The sequence below is a fragment of the Podarcis gaigeae genome (assembly GCF_964106915.1).
Source record: "Podarcis gaigeae genome assembly, chromosome: 11".
Taxonomy (NCBI): domain Eukaryota; kingdom Metazoa; phylum Chordata; class Lepidosauria; order Squamata; family Lacertidae; genus Podarcis; species Podarcis gaigeae.
The window spans coordinates 48,477,886-48,499,366 of NC_139687.1; the positions used below are offsets into that span (position 1 = coordinate 48,477,886).

The 21,481-nt window shown below is 41.9% G+C and overlaps 1 protein-coding gene across 1 annotated transcript; it reads left to right on the forward strand.

Moving 5' to 3' along the window:
• Positions 1-1,627: 1,627 nt before the first annotated feature.
• Positions 1,628-21,198, forward strand: AMACR (alpha-methylacyl-CoA racemase). The gene is made up of 5 exons (XM_083702893.1): positions 1,628-2,113; positions 3,423-3,566; positions 10,757-10,917; positions 14,703-14,889; positions 19,712-21,198. Exons 1-5 carry the CDS (start codon positions 1,864-1,866, stop codon positions 20,119-20,121), a joined length of 1,152 nt encoding a protein of 383 aa, XP_083559019.1. The 5' UTR covers positions 1,628-1,863; the 3' UTR covers positions 20,122-21,198.
• Positions 21,199-21,481: the final 283 nt, after the last annotated feature.

Consider the following 21,481-nt stretch of genomic DNA (forward strand, 5'->3'; position numbering starts at 1 on the left):
TTACGCCTGCTTCAAAGAAATTATATGTTTATCTGCCATCTGCAGGAGAGAACCTCCAAATAAAATAGCAATCTAATGAAGAACCAGAAATGCAAATGCTCTGGTCTCTTCCTTTGATTATTCATTGTCTAGAAACATAAAAGGCAGCTTTAGCACTGTAAATATTCTTCAACAAGCATACTGTACTATAAAGCTGGGTCTAATGCCAATACTTCAAAATATCATGGAACAATTGATTGGGCCCAATGGGCCATTGGATAAAGAGATCTAGTACGTCATCTGTTAGGCGGAGAGGTTGAGCAGCCTCAATAAAGCCCCATTGCCCCTCTGACTCGCAAGCACAGCCGCTTTGGGCTTTGACTTGCAAGCCACTAGAGTGCTTCCCATTTACACACATTTCACTGAGGTCCGGAACGTACCCACCCCCCCCAGTAAATGGGGAGTTGCCTGTAATAACATTTCCAAGGAACACCAGTCCAGTCCAGTGCATGCTTCCTTGGAAGCAAGTCCCACGGAGCTCAATGAAGCTTACCTTATTCCCTAGTAAGCTTTATTTAGGATTGCACCCTCACAGCTTGGCCCTGTGTGCGCTGGGTGGGGGACATGGGACAGGGCCTTCTCAGTGGCTGCTCCCAGATTCTGGAGAAGCTCCCTCCCTAGAGAAGCTAGACTGGCTCCTTCCTTGCTGTCCTTCCTCTAGCAAGGGAAGACTTGTTCCAACAGGCTTCAGAGAACTGGCTTTTACTGAAAGGGCTGCCGCCATGCAGTTTTTATTGCAGTTCTTCATATGGTCTTAACAGATGTTATGTACCATATACAGTGGTACCTCGGGTTAAGTACTTAATTCGTTCCGGAGGTCCGTTCTTAACCTGAAGCACCACTTTAGCTAATGGGGCCTCCTGCTGCTGTGCCGCCAGAGCACGATTTCGGTTCTCATCCTGAAGCAAAGTTCTTAACCTGAGGTATTATTTTTGGGTTAGCAGAGTCTGTAACCTGAAGCGTCTGTAACCAGAGTCGAGTATATCTGAAGGAGCATCTCCACCCTCATCGTTCTACCCGGATACTGAGGTCCAGCTCTGAGGGCCTTCTGGCGGTTCTCTCAGTGTGAGAAGCTAAGTTACAGGGAAGGAGGCAGAGGGCCTTCTCGATGGTGGCGCCCGCCTGTGGAACGCCCTCCCACCAGATGTCAAAGAGGAAAATTACCACCAAACTTTTAGAAGACATCTAAAGGCAGCCCTGTTTAGGGAAGCTTTTAATGTTTGATGTATTGCAGTATTTTAATATTTTTTTGGAAGCCGCCCAGAATGGCTGGGGAAGCCCAGCCAGATGGGCGGGGTATAAATAAGAAATTATTATTATTATTATTATTACTACCTGAAGCGTATGTAACCCGAGGTACCACTGTATAGCTTTACTTCTATCCATGCTTAATTGGTTTTTAGTGAAGTTTCCCCACCTTACGTTTTTAGCTGTTCTTGTTTTTCTGTGAAAGCCACCTTGAGGGGAAAAGGTGGGGCTATATAAATAAATATGTAGCAATAATAAGGCCTCGCTTTACTGCATGGGGCTTTCCTCTTAATGGTACACACAGGGCAATGCCTTTCAATCACGCTCACTTCTTTAGTGCCATGGACTGGGCCCTACTCTGACAGGAATCCCCACTGAGCTGAACGGGGCTTGCTTCTTGGCAAGGCCGCCGCGCAGGATCGTATCCTCGGCTTGCTGCAGGCACCGGCCGGATTAACCTTCGGAACCGCCGCCGGGAGCTCAGCCCTCCGGAGGGCGAGGAGGAGGAGGCGCCAAATGCGACTCGGCTGGGGCCTGAGCTGAGGGAGAGGCTGCCTGCCTCCTTTTCTCTCGGCCATGGCGCTGCGCGGTGTCAGGGTGCTGGAAATGGCGGGCCTGGCGCCGGCGCCTCTCTGCGGCCTCATCCTGGCCGACTTCGGGGCGGAGGTGGTGCGAGTGGACCGCTCTCCCCGCGCGGCCGTGTCGTCGGACGTGCAGGGCCGCGGCAAGCGCTCCCTGGCGCTCGACCTGAAGCAGCCCCGGGGCGCCGAGACGCTGAGGCGGCTCTGCCAGAAGGCGGATGTGCTCATCGAGCCCTTCAGACCAGGTGCCGAACCGCTTGTGGGGCGCGAAGGGCCAGTGGGGAAATGGGGGGGGGGCTGTTGGTGTCTCCCCTCGCAGTAGGGCGAAGGCTGTGGGGCGGGAGGCAGTTGCCGCTTCGTAGTAGGACGTCAAGTGTTGGTATAGCGAGGTGGGGATGAGGCAGCCTCAAGAGGGTGCACCCCCAAAACTGGGTGGGCGCGGGTTGGACTCCATCTCCCAGCCGCCCCAGCTAAGCGTGGCCGACGCTCAAGGATTGTGGGAGTTGTAGTCCAGTGACCTTCTGGCGGGGCCGCAGTTTCTCTTGCTTGTCGTAGGGGGGAAAAGGGCAAGCGGAGGTATTTTTGCCCTGACAGCTATTCGCAAATAGTTGTTGCCTTTTGCCTCTTCCCGCCCCCCTCACACACAACCCCGCCTTCAGTTTGTGTGGCGGCGCTTCTCTGCCTTCCCACGGCAAAATTTCATACGTCCCCCCCTAAATGCAGATGTTTATCGATATGGCTTGTAGATAAAAAACAACAAGCAGACAGAATAAATAGCTGTGTAAAGTGCGAGGTGGGCATTTTTGTACCTGTTTGCAGTTCAATACGTGGAAGGTAGTTTAAAAAAAATAAAATTAAACCCATGAAAAAAGAATATGCGCTTTTTTTAAAAAAAGTAGCAGCTCCAGTTATTTTTATTATCTGCGTCCACAGTTTGGATTTGAGATTCAGCTGCAGGATGTGTGTGGTTTTGCTCACAGGAGCAGTGTAATACTTAGCACAGACACATTTGAACAATCACAAGCAACTACTTTCACAAATGGAAAATGTCATGGTGCATTTTCCTTCCTCCCACCCCCCATTCACAGAGGTGAATCTTCTGTGTTTGTGTTTCAGGTGTTAATTAATTACTGCATTTTTATCTGCACCCACACGGGTTGCTCACCGGAGTAGAGCTGGCCCACCCATAAAGCAAGGTGAGGTGACTACCTCAGGTGGCAGGATCCAAGGGGCAGTGTATCCCAATGTAGATCTTTATCCCCCACTTGTTCCTGATGTAGACTCACCTCTTCTACCCAGGTGAGGAGGAGGCACCATTCCCAAAAATTCCCATTTTCCCAAAAATTTGAAAACACAAACTAGCCATACAGAATATTCCATTAAAGAGAGATCAGAAAATGGAACAGGCTACTCAAAAATTATCATGTAACAATTCTGCCTTCATATTCAATATGTGTATACCTTCACACTCTGTATAACACTATTTATACATCCACATATGTTGATCTGCTTATTTTTTTAAGTAGAGTTGACTTATTTTATCTTCTTGTTTAGGTGTCATGGAAAAACTTGGTCTTGGCCCAGATATCGTCCTCCAGGACAATCCCAAACTCATCTATGCTAGGCTGACGGGATTTGGACAGTTGGGAAAATATGCCAAGTTGGCAGGTCATGATATCAACTACTTGGCTGTGTCAGGTACATTGTGTGATTTACCGGTAATTTCTTTTTTAAAAACAGCAACCTTATATTAAATAATAATTAACTTGAAAGAGATTTGTGGTTAATATAGTTAGCATTAATTTGTAGGGTACAAATTTTGTTGCTCGGTCCCAGCTCCTGCCAACCTAGCAGTTCGAAAGCACGTCAAAGTGCAAGTAGATAAATAGGTACCGCTCCGACGGGAAGGTAAACGGCGTTTCCGTGCGCTGCTCTGGTTCGCCAGAAGCGGCTTAGTCATGCTGGCCACATGACCCGGAATCTGTACGCCAGCTCCCTCGGCCAATAAAGCGAGATGAGTGCCGCGAGCGGGGGACCCCTAAAATCGCAGGCGCTGAAGCCTGCGAACAAGGAGACTCGGTGGGCACCTTTGCGCCCCCCGGTACTGCGAAAGAGCCTTTTTAAAGGCTCCGGAGCGGCATCGGGTGTGAGCGCGGTGCTGAGAGTCGCTACCCAGCCCGCAGAGTGAAGCCGCGTCGCCATTAACGGAGAGCGCCGATTCCTTCCTGAAACTACAATTGGCATCGATACCCGTGAGTAAGAACTTCAAAACAACTATTAACGGGACTCAAAAACTTGGATTTGGCTGAAAACGGGAGGCATTAAATCAAGGAAGTCTGCCCCCCGGAAACTGCATGTTTAATCAAGCAACGAAAAAATCAAGTTGTTTTTATATGACAAGTGCTTTTTAAAACTACAAGCCCGACATCAGAGAGTAACCTCCCCCCCTTTTGGGAAGGAATAGGGGGGGGAAGAAAAAAAGAGACATTATTAACCTGCTGAAAACATTAAGAGAAGTCATCCCCCCTCACCGCTAAACCCCCCTGGTAGGGGCTGCCTGATCAGAGTTGTATCGCCGGAAAAAGGGAACTGTCAAAAGGGAGCTGTCAAAATCGGACGGCAGATGTGAATGACTCTATTTGACAAAAAGTAACGGTTTTGGCTTATTTAGAAGATTGTTTTACCTTGATACAAAGTAAAGTTCGTGTTGGACTATTGGATTTGTATCGATATATGCTTAAAGCTTCTTTGTGACTTTCACTTTTGGGATACATTTTACTCCCCCTAGAGGGAAAGAGAGACATTGTTCCATTGGAAAAAATAACAGTGGGATTTTCCACTTAAACCTTTCCTGTGAGAACGACCTTGGCTATGAGCAATCCAGTGGAGGAAATATCAACAAGGGCCAGAACAAAAGCACAAGCACAAAAGAAAAGGGCCTCCACGGCAGGCTTACCAGCTGCACAGGAAAGAGTAACAACAGCATCAATGGATTCTATGACACAGGCACTGCTTAAAATAAACCAGTCTCTAGAGGCATTGACAAAGCAATCCACAGACAACTCCAAGAAGTTGGCAGAAAATTCCAGAAAATTGACAGAACTTACAACAAGATTAGACCTGAACACAACAACGATATCATCTCATACTGACTCCATAAATAAATTAATACAGGAAAATACAGAAACGAGGAGGATAGCCGAGAGTGCTCAAAGTACGGTTGAGGAATTTAAAGGAAAATTTGTTCCAATTGAGAGGAAAGTGGGTGAACATGATGCAACTTTGGCTTTGATGGAACTTGAGAGAAAAGGGAAGAATCTGAAGCTGAGACTTGTCCCTGAGGAAGAAAAGGACGACCTTAAGGAATTCCTCACAGAGAATATTCATGGATTTTGGTTGGAGGACTGGGAAGGAGAAGAAGATTTTGAGATAACCACAGCCTTCCGGCTGGGCAGGAGACAAGGCAAAAAGCCGAGGGATTGTCTAATCACATTAAGATCCAGAGAAGAGAGAGACAAAATATTAAATCTACATTTTCAGAAGGCATTGGTGATAGGAAACTCTCAGATACAGATTTTTAAAGACATCCCCCGTTATATCTTGCAAGTAAGGACCTACTTCAAAGACCTTGTTGACCTGCTGAAGGGAAATAGCATCCCATTTAGGTGGGAATTCCCACAAGGATTGTCCTTCAACTTTAAAGGGAGGAAGATAAAGATCAAAACAATACAGGACAAGGACCAGTTTTTGGAAAGAAACTTTGAGGACTTACAAAAAGGGACTGTGACCCTAAGAGAACCAACAGACATTTCAAATCTATCATTTGGACTTACTTCACCACCACCAACCGAAGAAGAACAATTATTGGGTGCGGTCGGAGGAACAGATACCCATCAATAAACAAAGATGTCTCTGCAATTATTAACCTGGAATTGTAATGGTTTGAACCTTCCCCGAAAAAGAAAACAAGTTTTTTACATTCTAAAAAAAGAACAATTGGACATAATATGCCTCCAAGAAACACATATAGCCAGGACCCACAGGAAGCTTCTGATAAATAAGAGACTAGGATTGGAATTTATATCATCAGATAAAGTCAAAAAAAGAGGCGTAGTGATGTACCTTAAAGAAAAATTGGCCCCAAAAATGATATTTAAGGACGAGCAAGGAAGATATTTGGCAGTTGAAATTCAATCGCAAGGAGAAAAACTTTTAATAGTAGGGGTGTATGCACCTAATGAGGGGAAGGCGGAATTTTTCAAGAAACTGCATGAGACTCTATCAGACTTTATGGACTATAAAATTGTAATGATGGGCGATATGAACGGAGTAGTCTCCACAAACATGGACAAAGCTCAAAGACTTGTGATATCCAAGGACGGGAGACTACCAAAGGCTTTTTTTGAAATGACCGACAATATGGACTTAATAGACATTTGGAGAACAAGGAACCCTCTAGAAAGAGAGGGAACCTTTTTCTCCGAAGCAAAGATGACATGGACTAGAATTGACCAAATTTGGATCTCCAGCAATCTGGCATCAAAAGTTAAGAAGATAGAAATCTGCCCAAAAACCTGCTCCGACCATAATGCTGTAAAAATGGAAATGAAACAAACAACGGCGGGAACATTTCGATGGAGAATGAATGACACCCTCTTAAAAGATGAAGAAATCTACAAGAAGGCCCAAAAAACTTTAAGAGAATACTTTGAGATAAATTTAAGAACAAATGTGGAGAAAAGAACAATCTGGGATGCAAGTAAAGCCGTGATGCGTGGTTTTCTTATTCAGCAGAATTCCCTAAAGAGAAGAAAGCAAAAGGAGAGGGAAGAGAAAATCCTGGAAAAAATAAAGGAAGAAGAGAAGAAGTTAAGATCTAAACCAAAGTCACAAGAAATATTAAGAGAAATAAAATTCTATCAGATGCAATATATGGAACTGATGAATCAAGAAATAGAATGGAAGATAAAGCAGATGAGACAAAAGACATTTGAATCGGCAGATAAATGCGGGAAACTGCTATCATGGCAATTGAAAAAAAGACAAAAACTGAATACTGTAACATCTTTGGAAGAAGATGGAAGAATAATCACTAGACCAAATGAGATAAGCAATTGTTTTCAAAGCTTCTTCAAAAAACTGTACGCGCAAGGCCCAACAAACGAGCAAGAAATAGAGGAATTCATCAAAAAATATGGACTTTCAAAAATCTCAGAACAGAATAAGAGGACCTTAAATGGGAGAATAACAGAACAAGAAATAGAGGGTGCCATTCAGAATATGAAATTGGGGAAATCTCCAGGACCGGATGGTTTAACTGCAGGATATTACAAAATGTTAAAAGAATGGTTGATTCAACCATTGAAAGAAGTTTGCAATCAAATTTTGGAGGGGAAAAAGGCTCCCGAATCGTGGAAAGAGGCATTCATCTCACTTATACCAAAGACAGAGACTGGCAAAAGCCAAGTAAAAAACTATAGGCCTATATCACTGTTGAATGTGGATTATAAAATTTTTGCAGACATTCTGGCAAAAAGATTTAAAAGAGTGCTAGTAGGGGAGATTCATAAGGACCAAACAGGCTTTCTCCCAGGGAGATATATGTCAAGTAATGTGAGAAATATTTTAGACATTTTGGAACTGTTGGAAATGGACATTAACAAAAAGGCAGTTTTGATCTTTGTGGATGCGGAGAAAGCCTTTGACAATATCAATTGGAGTTTTATGATGAAGAATCTCCAGGGAATGGGGGTAGGCCAAAGATTTCAAAATGGTATAGGTGCGATATATGCAGAACAAAAAGCAAAATTAATCGTGAATGGTATGGTGATGGATGATATATCAATAGAAAAGGGTACACGACAGGGATGCCCTATGTCTCCCCTCCTGTTTATATCTGTCCTGGAGGTTTTGTTAAACATGATTAGAATGGACCCGCTGGTTAAAGGTATTCAGGTCGGAGCGAAACATTATAAATTAAGGGCATTTGCAGACGACTTAGTTCTAACATTACAACAGCCAGAGGAGAGTACGAAAAGAGTGTTGGACCTAATTGAGATATTTGGTCAAGTGGCAGGATTCAAACTGAACAGACAAAAAACCAAAGTGTTGGGGAAAAATTTGACACCGGAAGAAAAAGATAGATTTCAAAAAGTAACGGGTTTGGAAATTGTTAAAAAAGTTAAATATCTGGGGGTAAACATAACATCAAAAAATGCTAATTTATTTAAGGACAATTATGAGAAATGTTGGACAGAAGTCAAAAGGGATCTAGATATATGGTCTAGACTGAAACTTTCCTTGTTAGGCCGTATAGCTGTTATCAAAATGAATGTATTGCCGAGAGTGTTATTCTTGTTTCAGACTCTACAAATTCTGGACAAGATGGAGTGTTTCAAGAGGTGGCAAAAAGATATATCTAAATTTGTCTGGCAGGGCAAAAAGCCCAGAATTAAGTTTAAGATCTTAACAGACGCAAAAGATAGAGGGGGGTTTGCCCTGCCGGACTTGAGGCTCTACTATGAGGCAGCAGCTTTCTGCTGGTTAAAACAATGGCTACTTCTTGAGGACACAGACATCTTAGATCTAGAAGGTTATGATAATAACCTCGGCTGGCATGCGTATCTGTGGTATGACAAGGTGAAAGTGCATAAGAGTTTTAAAAACCATATGGTACGGAAGGCATTGTATAATGTCTGGATCAGGTACAAAGATTTAATGGAAAATAAAACCCCCAGATGGTTATCACCAATGGAAGCAAAAGCAGTTAAAAAACTTAACATGGACTCAAATTGGTTAAAATATGATGAAATGCTAGAAAAGGATGGAGAAAAGTTTAAATTAAAGAGCTATGAAAAATTAAAACATAGAGTTAGAGATTGGCTACATTACCACCAAATAAATGAAGTGTTTAAGCTGGACAGGAAAGTAGGATTCCAGAGTGAAAAGTCAAAGCTAGAAACGGAACTGTTAGAACCCAATACAAAAAACTTATCTAGAATGTATAATCTGCTGCTGAAATGGAATGTACAGGATGAAACGGTAAAATCAGCTATGATTAAATGGGCACAAGATGTTGGTCATGACATTATGTTTGCTGACTGGGAACAGTTATGGACCACCGGTTTGAAATTCACAGCATGTACTGCTTTGAAAGAAAATATTATGAAAATGATTTACAGGTGGTACATGACTCCAGTCAAGCTTGCTAAGATCTATCATTTGCCCAACAACAAATGTTGGAAATGTAAGGAAGCTGAAGGAACCTTCTATCACCTTTGGTGGACCTGCCCAAAAATTAAGGCCTACTGGGAAATGATCTATAATGAAATTAAGAAAGTCCTTAAATGGACGTTTTCAAAGAAACCAGAGGCTTTTCTTCTGGGCATGGTGGGCCAATTGGTACCGAAGAAGGATAAGACTTTCTTTATGTATGCTACCACGGCAGCAAGAATTCTTTTAGCAAAGTATTGGAAGATGCAAGAACTACCCACTCTGGAGGAATGGCAGATGAAGGTGATCGAATATATGGGATTGGCAGAGATGACCGGCAGAATCCGTGACCAGAGGAAGGAGGCGGTGGAGGAAGATTGGAGAAAATTTAAAGTATACCTTAAGAACTATTGTAAAATATTGGACGGTTAAGATGTCGAGAGGCTAGAAACAAAGAACTACAGCTGTAAATCGTAAATTAAAGGGGGAAACTTAATGAGAATATACAGAGAAATTGACTGAAGGGTTGCTGACACATTATAAAATAATGATGCAGAGAAGGGGAGGTATGGGGAAGTCACGTTTTATGTATTTGTTTGTGATTTGTTTGTTTTTCCTATACCCTTGTTCCCTGTTTTCTTTGTTTTGCAAAAATAATAAAAAATTATTACAAAAAAAAAAAAAAATAAAGCGAGATGAGTGCCGCAACCCCAGAGTCGGCCACGACTGGACCTAATGGTCAGGGGTCCCTTTACCTTTACCTAGGGTACAAATGGGTGGTTGGGGTACAAATAAAATTATTATTATGCAGACGTGCCTGGTTGTAATTCATTAATGTTCAATTTTTTGCATTTATTTTTATTTGGATAGTAAACCAAGGCTACAGTTCAACATCAGCCTTTAGGGTGTTTTACTTTTGTTTTGCTGGGAAGAACATACCTATAGACTATGCTGCAGAGTCCAACTGTTTTGAGATTCACAGTAATTTCTGTGCATGTTTACTTGTGATACTTTTATAATGTGATACTTGTGATACTTAGATATTTCTTTGAAATAATAAGTGGTATATAAATTACCTAAATTAATAAATGAATAAAATGGTTGTTAACTCTTCCTGACCTGAAGATGGTTTGGGCTCCAATCCACACTTACCTGGGAATATATCCTATTGAACACAGGGGGATTTATTCACAAGTAACTTTCATTGGATTGCACTGCTGAACAGCAATGGTATATTTCAGTAGATTATGTGAAATATAATAATAATGCTATCATGGAAATAATATTATTTACTGAAAAAATACTTGAAACTTATTGATTAGAAAGCAAACCATAGTTATTTATCAATCAGAGAAAACGTTTCTATATTAGGAATTCCTCAGTGGGTGTTTCAATGCAAGGGACTTAGTTATAATTCTCACCTCTTTTCAATGAAAGGCTTATACAGGTGTTTGTTGCTAAAAACCATCTTGAAGACCTGGCAAGCATTTCCCCCAGATGTCTCTTTGCAAAGCCTCCACCTCAGTACAATGCATTCAACAGCTTAAGAGCATAATTGGAGATTGTTAGAAAATTGATGACTATACATATCTGTGTTTAGAAGACATTCATATGGCTTTCATAACTGGGGAAACTGATTTCATTATTATTTTGTGTATATCTATTATTGTATATAGGTGTTTTGTCAAAACTTGGCAGAAAAGATGAAAATCCTTATGCTCCTATCAATCTTCTGGCTGATTTTGCTGGTGGCGGTGTTATGTGTGCGATGGGCATCATTATGGCACTCTATGAACGTACAAAATCCGGCAAAGGACAAGTCATTGATGCAAGTATGGTAAGTTAAAGAAAACAAAACAAGTTACAGACTGTTAAAGATAGGGCATGTGGAACTGTATGTACTTTAAGACCAACACATCAGTCCACAAAACCCTTTTTTGATCCAGTTCTTATTGCTCTGTTGTGTGTATGACTTGCACCCCTTTGAACACAGCCGCCAGATTCTCTGGGTGAGATAAGCAGACCCAGATCAGCTGGATATGGGGATTTCCTTTGTTAAATCTAGCTAATTACTTGGTTATTTCTTCTCTTGATTTATCGTTGCATCAAATTATTTTAGCATCAGATTACCGTAATTCATATTTATTCAACAGCTGGGTCTCTGCTCATGCTTTCATTACAGGTACTTCTGTAGGTAACATAACTACAATAGTGTGCTGTGGATAGAAGCTAGCAGTTCTAATTCCATCTGAAATGCTCTGGCACTTGCTCAACATTAATCTTTGTTTGCTAATTTCTCAATGGGGCAAAGGGTATGGAAGCTTCCACAACTGTAGAAATAGTGAATAATCCCGGGTGCTGATGTTTGTATCTTCTTTAACACATTATCATATTGCATATATTTTGGCAGCTGCAAACATTTCTGTATCTAAGCAAGCTGCCCTGCCATTAGATATGTGATCCTGAGGAGTTTCGATTTTATATTATTTGTATTGTTGATCTTTCTTTTCGTTTGGTTTATTGCTGTATGCAGCTTTAGACAAGAATTACCCAGAACAGCAGCCTTAAAATGTTTTACATTAAATAATAAATAAAGACATCATATTATATAGCTGTGGCTGGATATATGGGGCTCAGCCCTATAATTCACACAGATGTTTTCAAGGTAGAGGAGGAAAAGAAGTAATGAGGGGAATGGCAGGCATGTTCATCCATGAACAGAGTTGGTCAATAATTATCCAAAACAGATTTTTAAAATTGGAACTACAGTGGGCCCTCCGGATACGAACTTAATTCGCTCCTGGGGGTCCGTCTGCACCCCAGAAATTACGTAAATAGAGGCGTGCTTCTGTCCACACGCATGGCGCGATTGAGCACTTCTGTCCTTGTGCACACGACAAAACCCGGAAGTATACACTTCTGGGTTTGCTGTGGCCGTAAGCTGAAGATTCCGTATCCAGAGGGATATATAAGTAGACGTATGACTGTACAATAATTTAATTTCAAATATTTTACATATTAAAAAGAAAAAGTACATTGTAATGTACTTGTGTGGGTGGGGAGGGGGGAGTTGAAACTATGAAGTTATTAATGAATTTCAGGATCAGAAATGTGTTTGTGAGCAACTCTGGACTGGTTGGAATGTGGGATCTGCATAAGATGATCATCAGGCATCCTTGACAAGATTATATAACCTCTAGCAGTTCACCTCCCACACGCTTACGACATTCCTATCGCCTAAAAAGGCTGTTGCACATACAATGAGCAGAAGGGGGGAGAGGGGAAAGGAAGAGAAGATCCTGTTTTGCAGCTTTGCTATTTCAAAACAATTCTACTCTCACCATCTTGTATTTCTGTGCTATATCACTGTGGGTTTTTTTGGTAGAAATAGAGGTGTATTTTTAGCTATCAGGGTTCCACTTGCTTCATCCACATGGTGAGAGTAAGTCACAGAATCATAGAATTGGGAGGGGTTCTTAGGGACATCTAATCCAACCCCCTGCACTGAAAGGATATCAACTAAAGCATCCGTGATAGATCCATCCAAAAATTCAAGTGAAAGAGAGTCCACCACCTTCTAAGGAAGTTTGTTCTACTGTTGAACAGCTCTTACAACTAGAAAGTACTTCCTGATGTTTAGTCAGAATCTCTTTTCTTTTAACTTGAATCCATTGGTTCAGGTCCTGCCCTCCAGACTGCAGAGCTTTCCAAACTGTGTGCCGGGACACGTTAGTGTGTCGGCTGCAGTGTGTAGGTGTGTCACGCAAACACTCCCTGTGCTCCTCCCAATGCTGGAAAGGGGTTAGTTTAACCTCTGGTTTGCTAGTAAAACTGAATTACTGTGTCACAAAATGCTGTATGTCTAAAAAGTGTGTTGCCAACATGAAAAGTTTGGAAAGCTCTGTTCCGGAGCAATAGAAAACAAGCTTGTTTCATCTTCCATGTGACAGCCCTTTAGATTTTTGAAGTTGCCTATCATATCTCCTCTCAGTCTCCTCTTTAAACATACCCTATTCCTCATAGGTTGGAGAGAATATTATGAAAATGATTTACAGGTGGTACATGACCCCAGTCAAGCTTGCAAAAATTTACCATTTGCCCGATAATAAATGTTGGAAATGCAAAGAAAATGAAGGTACATTCTTTCACCTTTGGTGGACGTGCCCAAGGATTAAGGCTTTCTGGGAAATGATTTATAATGAAACGAAAAAGGTATTTAAATATACCTTCCTGAAGAAACCAGAGGCCTTTCTCCTGGGCATGGTCGGCCAATTGGTGTCAAAGAAGGATAGAACTTTCTTTATGTATGCCACAACAGCAGCAAGAATACTCATAGCAAAGTACTGGAAGACACAGGATCTACCCACTCTGGAAGAATGGCAGATGAAGGTGATGGACTATATGGGATTGGCAGAAATGACTGGCAGAATCCGAGACCAGGGAGAAGATTGGAAGAAATTTAAAGACTATCTACAGAAATATTGCAAAATTAATGAATGTTAGAATGATGTCGGATAGAAATTAAGTGGTTTCCAGTTGTAATGCTTTAAGAGAATATGGGAAGAAAAAAAAAGGTTTAGAAATAGGTTAAAATTTATTGATAAGGATTTGCTGAGCTAACAATTTGAATTGGAATACAAAAAAGGGAGGTATGAGGAGGTCTGGGAAATAAGTTAATGAAAAATAAGTAATGGAAACTCTCTGTGTTTTTAATTATTTTTATTTTTGTATTTTTGTTATTCTTTTTTCTTTTTGATTTTTATTGTATTATTATTGAAAACTTTAATAAATATTCTTGGGGGGGGGGGACTGGACCAAATCAGTTGAAAGATAAAAACAATAAATGTACTGCTAGCATTGCAAAACAATATAATGTTAAAATGAGCAAATTGTTAAACAATTAAAAAAACAATCAAAGCTAATCTGGAAAAACCCCTCAAATAATGCCTTAAATCAGGGCTATGGAACCTTTTTGGGTTAGTGGACCAAATCTGATAGATGAATGGGACTACCCTCTTGTTGAAGTTCCTTGTGCAGTGCTTCCCAAGCACCAGACAGCTGGTTATTGAGCGCCTGGGAACTGTAGTGCAAGGGGCTGTCCCAGCCCTGTGCTCATCAAAGCTCCAAGAACAAGACTCTGCTTTCGAAAATGTTTATTTTAAAATGTAAAATTGGAAAGTTAATAAAAATGAGGGTGTGGGGGGAGAGACTCTGCTTTCTGCAGTTGTAAACTACATGGTTGGGAAACCTGTGGCTCTGCCGGTGTTGCTGGACTCAAATTCCCACAACCCCTAGCCAGCATGGCCAACAGTCAGGAATGATGGGAGTTGTAGGCCAACCACGCCCAGAGGACCACAGGTTCCTCACCCCATCCCTGCATTGAAGCATTTGCCAAGGCCAAGGATTTAGTGACATCCAAAGTAGGAAACATAGTTTTGGACTATCTAGCGAGACTAGAATTAATATTACCAAACAGTGGGCAGCAAGAGGTGTTTTGGTTTTTTGTCAGCTTAGGGTGTTATTACCTAAGTCAGAATACCTAGCAGAAAAATATTTTCACTCTTACTGATATTTTTCCCCACAAAACGTTAAAATATTTTTTAAATTTTTTTTGTCTTTAAGGTAGAAGGCACAGCATACCTGAGCTCTTTTCTGTGGAAATCACAGAGCATTGGCCTTTGGAACAGATCTCGTGGGGAGAACCTCCTGGACAGTGGTGCCCCTTTTTATGAAACCTATAAGACTAAAGATGGGAAATTCATGGCTGTTGGTGCTCTTGAACCACAATTCTATAAGCAGTTCATCAGTGGTAAGTTAATCTACAAGAGGTATGGTTTTAAAGGAGGAAGTTTTGGGGTACCATCTGTTTTGAGCAAATATTCAAAAATTAGTGCTGTAGCATTTAAAGATGCAAAGTAATTTGAAGATTTATCTCCATTGTCTGTACAACAAATATTCCCATTTTACAGATGGAAGAACCAAGCATTATAGCCAATGAAGTAGCTTTGTTAGCACAAGGGTTTCTGTTTCTGCATCATATCTTTACCTCCATCTCCTCTTCCTGTGTGCCTCCACACCCTCCCCAAATCTGCTCCGGAAAGTTAAAGGGAAATCCAGCACAGATTTTGGGGTGGGTGAGGTGATAGGAGAGGGAGGGCAAGTTCCATTGTGCAGCTAGAAGTCCTTGTGCTAATGGAACTACTTGGGGCTTGAAAGACTTAAGATTTTCCAAAAGCCACCTAGAGAATTTATTGCAGCGCTGTTAGTTCAGCTTCAAGCCCTGGAATGTTTTTTTTTTAATCTGTTGAACTACTTTGGTTAAGTTTCTAGTTTTTCAGGTGAGAGCTTTATCTAGCTTTATTTCATCAGTGATTAACCTATTTGTTGCATCAGATCAGCAAATGTTCAACCGTCCTGCAAAACCAGATTTGCTGACAGAGTCATTTGCTACATTGTGCGCACAGAGAATATTTGCTAATGGGGACAACCCTTACAGTGAAGTTCTCAATTGGTTTCTATCTACATAAAAGTCTAAGCTTTTTTTGTGAGTTTACAAGGATTGGCAGCTGAGCAGAGAATATGGACTGGGAGAAGCCCAATACACCAAACTGAAATGAGTTCATCTGCATGCACACTCCTCTGGAAGGAAACAATACCAGATTTCTACTAGAGTACGCAGTCACAGTGACTCAGTTTGAGAATTTCTATTACAGATATTAATATCCAGCGCACCGTACCATACAGATGAAAAATGCTCTTAAAAGGAAACAATGTAGATCTAATGCAAGTTCCATCTGTCACAAATTGGCATTGATTCTTACTAAAATACACATTTAGATCTGGGGCTAGCATTACTCCAGGATGTTTGCTTTCATAACGAAAACTGATAGTTTACATCAGTATTCCAGCGTCTGGTGCCCCATTTCCTCTCTCTCCCAAGTCTGATGCTAAATTGGAATGCTTGGTCACCCCATCTCATTTGTCTTGTTCCTTTGACACTCAACTTTCATTCATCATTCCTTTTATCATGGAACTGTTTTGTATTTTTAGTCTTGAATGAGGCTGCTGTTCCTTTTAGTAACTGGGTATATTACTCAGTATAGTAGGCATAGGGCAAACTTTTCTAATAATTGTTTTAATCTGAAGCCAAGAGACTTGGCATAACACAATATTTTCCTTTGTCATATTTTTGGATTGTACGGAAGTGTTGAAATCTTTAAATAAATATGAAGTTGCTGTTGTCTACAAGTTGAAGGCAAGGGTGGGAAGAGACATGATCACTAATATTTGATTTACTTACTTAAAATGTTATGTCTCACCTTTCCATTGAAAAAACATTTCCAATGTGGTATCAAATCAGTATAAAAGCATAGTAACATAACAATGCAATCATGGCACCAGCAACAATAGCTGCTGAAGATTACATAGTCAATAACTGCATAATGGAATAATTGAATAATCATATTTATATAGCTTCATGTAGGGCATGTTATCCTATTCAAAGCTAATAAAATGAATTTAGAACATTAAAGCTCTCAACTTTAATATCCACATATAAAAAACTAGTGCCTTGTGTTTCAGTAATTTCCTGGGCTATAATATACATCCATGGATATCATTTCCTGTTAATGGCTTGTTTTCTGTTCAGTAAAGCAGTAAAATTGAATGGTATGGAAATGTACCCTGAAGTTTTATTATAGACTAGGTTCCTTTTCCTTCCAGAGACCCCATACTTGCTGTAGTAGGACAGCTGTGCAAAACCCATAGCATACCCTTCTATTAACAATATGGATTGTTGCAACACCAAGCCTGAAAAATAAGAACCAATAGGGCATGTTTGAAATTTGCACAGAGGCAAAAGCCAAAGTTTGAAGCCCAATAAGTGCCTGTTTTCTCTAACCCTCTTCTCTTGCTGCTATAGTTCTCTCTCTATCATATATATCTTTTAGCTATTGATGTTGTGTTCTCATTTCAGTAAGGAAAATTCAGAATGGGATCCTAATGAATTCTTTTCTTGGGGATGTTAAAAAAATATATATACTGCTGCTGATTCGATACAGCTACTGTAAAACATTTCCTGTACTCTTCCAACTAGTTATGTTTGAGATAAAGAACTCCTAGGTGAAATCTGCACACATATAAAAACTGCTGTGAATATGCTTTTTTTAAAAAACATTTCGAAAAATACATTGAATTTTGCATAGCTCGCTGTCGCCATCTAAGGTCACATTTGTATATTGCACTTTACAACACATTTTAAATGTTTTACAGTGGTGCCTCGCAAGACGAAATTAATTCGTTCCGCAAGTCTTTTCGTCTTGCGAGTTTTTCGTCTTGCAAAGCACGGTTTCCCATAGGAATGCATTGAAAATCAATCAATGCGTTCCTATGGAAACCGCCTTCAGACCAGGTCCGGGGACAGTTTGTCCCCCGACCTCTTCTGAAGGCCGGCGGGGGGGGGGGGGGCGAAAGTCTTTGCTTCCCCCCGCCTGCCTTCCCGGGACAGCGGAGACTTCTCCGCTGTCCCGGGGCGATCTTAAAATGCCCCCAGCAAAATGCCTTCACTGCCGCCCGCCAGCATTTTAAAAACCCCGGGACAGCGGAGGACTTCTCCGCTGTCCGTTGCAATCTTAAAATGCTGGCGGGCGGCAGCGCTGCCGCCCGCCAGCATTTTAAAATCGCCCCAGGACAGCGGATGAATTCTCCGCTGTCCCGGGGCGATTTAAAAGCCCCCGGGAAGGCAGGCAGGGGGGACAAAGACTGTTGCCCCCCGCCAGCCTTCAGAAGAGGTCCAGAGGGCTCTCCAAGCAGCGGATAGCAGCCTGCTGCCCCGCGCGAGGGGCACTCTTAAGCAGAGCGCCCCTCGCGCGGGGCAGACATTCGCAGCTTGGGGAGCCCTGCAGGACTTCCCCTGCAGGGCTCCCCAAGTGGCGAATGTCTACCCCGTGCGAGGGGCGCTCTGCTTAAGAGCGCCCCTCGCGCGGGGCAGCAGGCTGCTATCCGCAGCCTAGGCGGGAACTCTTCTGAAGGCTGGCGGGGGAGAAGGGCTTTTCTTCCCACCGCCAGCCTTCAGAACAGCCTTCTGAATGTTGGCGGTGGGGAGGAAAACCTTCCTCCCACCGCAAGTCTTCAAGACAGGTCCGGGAACAGAGGAGAAGCGCTGCGCACCTTCCCCTCTGTTCCCGGACCTGTCCTGAAGGCTTGCGGTGGGAGGAGGGCTTTCCTCCCCACCGCCAACATTCAGAAGGCTGTTCTGAATGTTGGCGGTGGGGAGGAAAAACCCTCCTCCCACCGCAAGCCCCGGGAACAGAGGAGAAGCGCTGCGCACCTTCCCCTCTGTTCCCAGACCTGTCCTGAAGGCTTGCGGTGGGAGGAGGGCTTTCCTCCCCACCGCCAACATTCAGAATGCTGTTCTGAATGTTGGCGGTGGGGAGGAAAAACCCTCCTCCCACCGCAAGCCCGGGAACAGAGGAGAAGCCCTTCGCGCCTTGTCCTCTGTTCCCGGACCTCCCACCGCAAGCCTTAGGACAGGTCCGGGAACAGAGGAGAAGGCGCGCTGCACTTCCCCGCTGTCCCCGGAGATTTCCCTATGGGCTTTCGTCTTGCGAAGCAAGCCCATAGGGAAATTCGTCTTGTGAAGCCGCTAAAAAATCGGAAAACCCTTTCGTCTTGCGGGTTTTTCGTTTAGCGAGGCATTCGTCTTGCGGGGCACCACTGTATTTGCAGCCGTATAACTGAGTCCCTAAATTGATTTGTTAACACGTTCCAAGGGTTGAATTGGAGTACGAAGGTTAAAAGAAAGTCAACAAACACTGCCAAGTTAGGGTCTCTTGCTTTGCCTTTTATCCTTGGATATAGTAGTATGTGTAGAATAGAATAAGTTGCTTTCTGCTGAGTCAAATCAATGGCCCATCTAGCTTTGCCTATTCTGTCTTGCCTGTTTTTTCTGGTAGCAGCTCTCTACAGTCTCTAGGACAGGCCTTCCCAATCTTTTCCTACCTGATCCTTTTTAATGGAGTTGCTGAGTAATGAACCTAGGACCTTCTGCGTGCAGAGCAGCAGCTACATCGCTAAATAAGTGATCTCATGGACAGTATCAGAATTCTTGTGGCATAAGCATTCATTGGCCAGAGTCAGATTTATCTACTGTATTATCTTGAAGCTAGTAACATTGAATTTGGCCTACAAACATTCATGACACAATTAATGAATTCATTTCTAAGATGCCACAAGGCTCTCTGTTTCTGCTGCTGTAGACTCGCACGGTTACACTTTTGAAATAGCAGAGCTCATTTCTGGTGGATATATCTGCAGTTTCCCAGAGGAACACAGTGATAGGTGGATGAACCAAGACGTTCAGGTAGACTGTGTGGCTGAAACAACCTAGTGTTCCTTCTCTGGTTCGAGACACACTGTCAAGATAATGGTTGCTTAAGTAAGTTTGCACATCGGCACATCACTGGGGATATGCGTGTTTAACTGTAAACATGAGGTGTGTAGCTATAACCTGTTTTAGACATTTCTTTAACCTCTGGCCTTTATACTGTTCCTGGTTGTTAGTAATAAATGCAACTTTTGGCAAATCTCTGGCAATTAAATTGGCCCATTTTATTTTATTTTTATCTCTTCAGGTCTGGGGCTAGATGATTCTAATCTCCCTGGTCAGATGAGTTTCTCTGACTGGCCTGCAATGAAGAACATGTTTGCAGATTTATTTTCAAAGAAGACCCAAGCAGAATGGTGTGAAATCTTCGATGACGTGGATGCTTGTGTGACACCAGTCTTGGCTTTTGATGCTGCTGCCTCACATCCGCACAACAAAGAACGTGGTTCTTTTCTTAAAAATGACCAGGAGGAGATAAGTCCTCGACCGGCTCCACTTCTTTCTCGGACCCCAGCTACTCCTTCTTCCAAAAGGGATCCATTTATAGGAGAGCACACTGAAGATATCCTCCTGGACTATGGCTTTTCCAAGGAAGAAATTTCACAGCTCCATTCTCTTAAAGTAATTGAATTCAATAAGCCAAAATCCAACTTATAGTAACTTCACAAAAGAGTCCCACACACTGGCAGGTTATATTTTTATCCCAATTTGTGCAGCATTCTTAGCAGGGAGACGTGTTTCAAATTATCCTTTTCATTTTCTTTTCAAGAGGATGCTTTGAACGATAGTGAAATTCACAGTATCGTGCAGCTAGCTAGACTTGGAAGAAGCTCGTTTCCTCCCTTCCTGCCAATGCCCCTTGAGAGCCATACATTTAAGCTGTGAGAAATGAAGCACTAGCCAGAAAAGATGTACACTGATCCATGTGGATCTTCATGCAGTGCTGGCACTGAGAATCACACTATTGCAAATAAAGGATCTGCTTGTCCCAGTGTCCTGCTAATGTTGGGGGCTAATGTTGGTCTGTGTATTGATCGCATGAAGAAATTATTAATGCCAAGTCGAGGCAGATTTTCCAGCTGTGTAAAGAATAAATAAAAACAGAACTGTGCTTCCTTAAAAATTACACCCTGAAAGTATTTTCAGAACTGCCTTAAAGGTTTTTACTCACACTGCAGGGATTAAAAATCTCCATTGCTTTCTTCAGTAAGCTTATTCCAGAAAGCAGGTACTGTTATTTTCAAAACAATGTGCCTGTGGAGTAGAGGAAAAAGAGGACATTATTCTCGCTGTACAAGAGAGCCTTGGGTGTTTAAGGGATGTGGGCATTCATCAGTTTTTACCTCCTCGAGATTTTATGCTTACATAGAATGACAAATGGAGCACACAAAAAGTAGCTTCCTTTATGTTAGCATTTGCTATAAGAATATGATTGAATTGTAATGTGGTTAAGTAATTTTATTATTTTAATTAATGATGCAAGTGAAGGTTTGGAGTTATGCTAATCTGGTTTTACCTCTTTGATTTTGCGTTTGCAATTTGTTGAGTCATTTTGTTGTGGTTGAATGCCAAAACAAGCATATTAAAATTAATTTAATATTCTGTAAGTTAACTATCAGGATGTTGCAATCCTTTAGTCTCTTTTTAATATACTGTAATTATCTAAAGACAAGTGTTTTTCATAACATGTGCAAATGCCTTTTCTTACAAATAAAAATGTAAAATTAATCCCCAGCAAGGAAACTGGATTTTATTATTATTTCAGAATATGAAATGCAAGCATCTAAAGCTTGACCATTATTTCAGAAGAATTCCAAGGGTGATATCCCAGGTAAGTCATACTTGGAGTTACTTAAGTCATTTGGCTTCATTTGGTCCACTCTGACTAATATTAGATATCTCCCATAGTAAATAAGGGGGTGAGGAGTGCCTTGAAAAACTCTTTGATACTGTTTGCTGATACTGAGGCAGGTGCTGGTTCATTATGGCAGAGGCTTATGATGCCTTTTAATGACTG

Excerpts from the sequence above, each read along its gene's own strand:
- AMACR (XM_083702893.1), top strand. The coding sequence starts at position 1,864 with ATGGCGCTGCGCGGTGTCAGGGTGCTGGAAATGGCGGGCCTGGCGCCG. Across the intron at positions 2,114-3,422 it reads CATCGAGCCCTTCAGACCAG|GTGTCATGGAAAAACTTGGT; the intron begins GTGCCGAACCGC and ends CTTCTTGTTTAG. Across the intron at positions 3,567-10,756 it reads CAACTACTTGGCTGTGTCAG|GTGTTTTGTCAAAACTTGGC; the intron begins GTACATTGTGTG and ends TATTGTATATAG.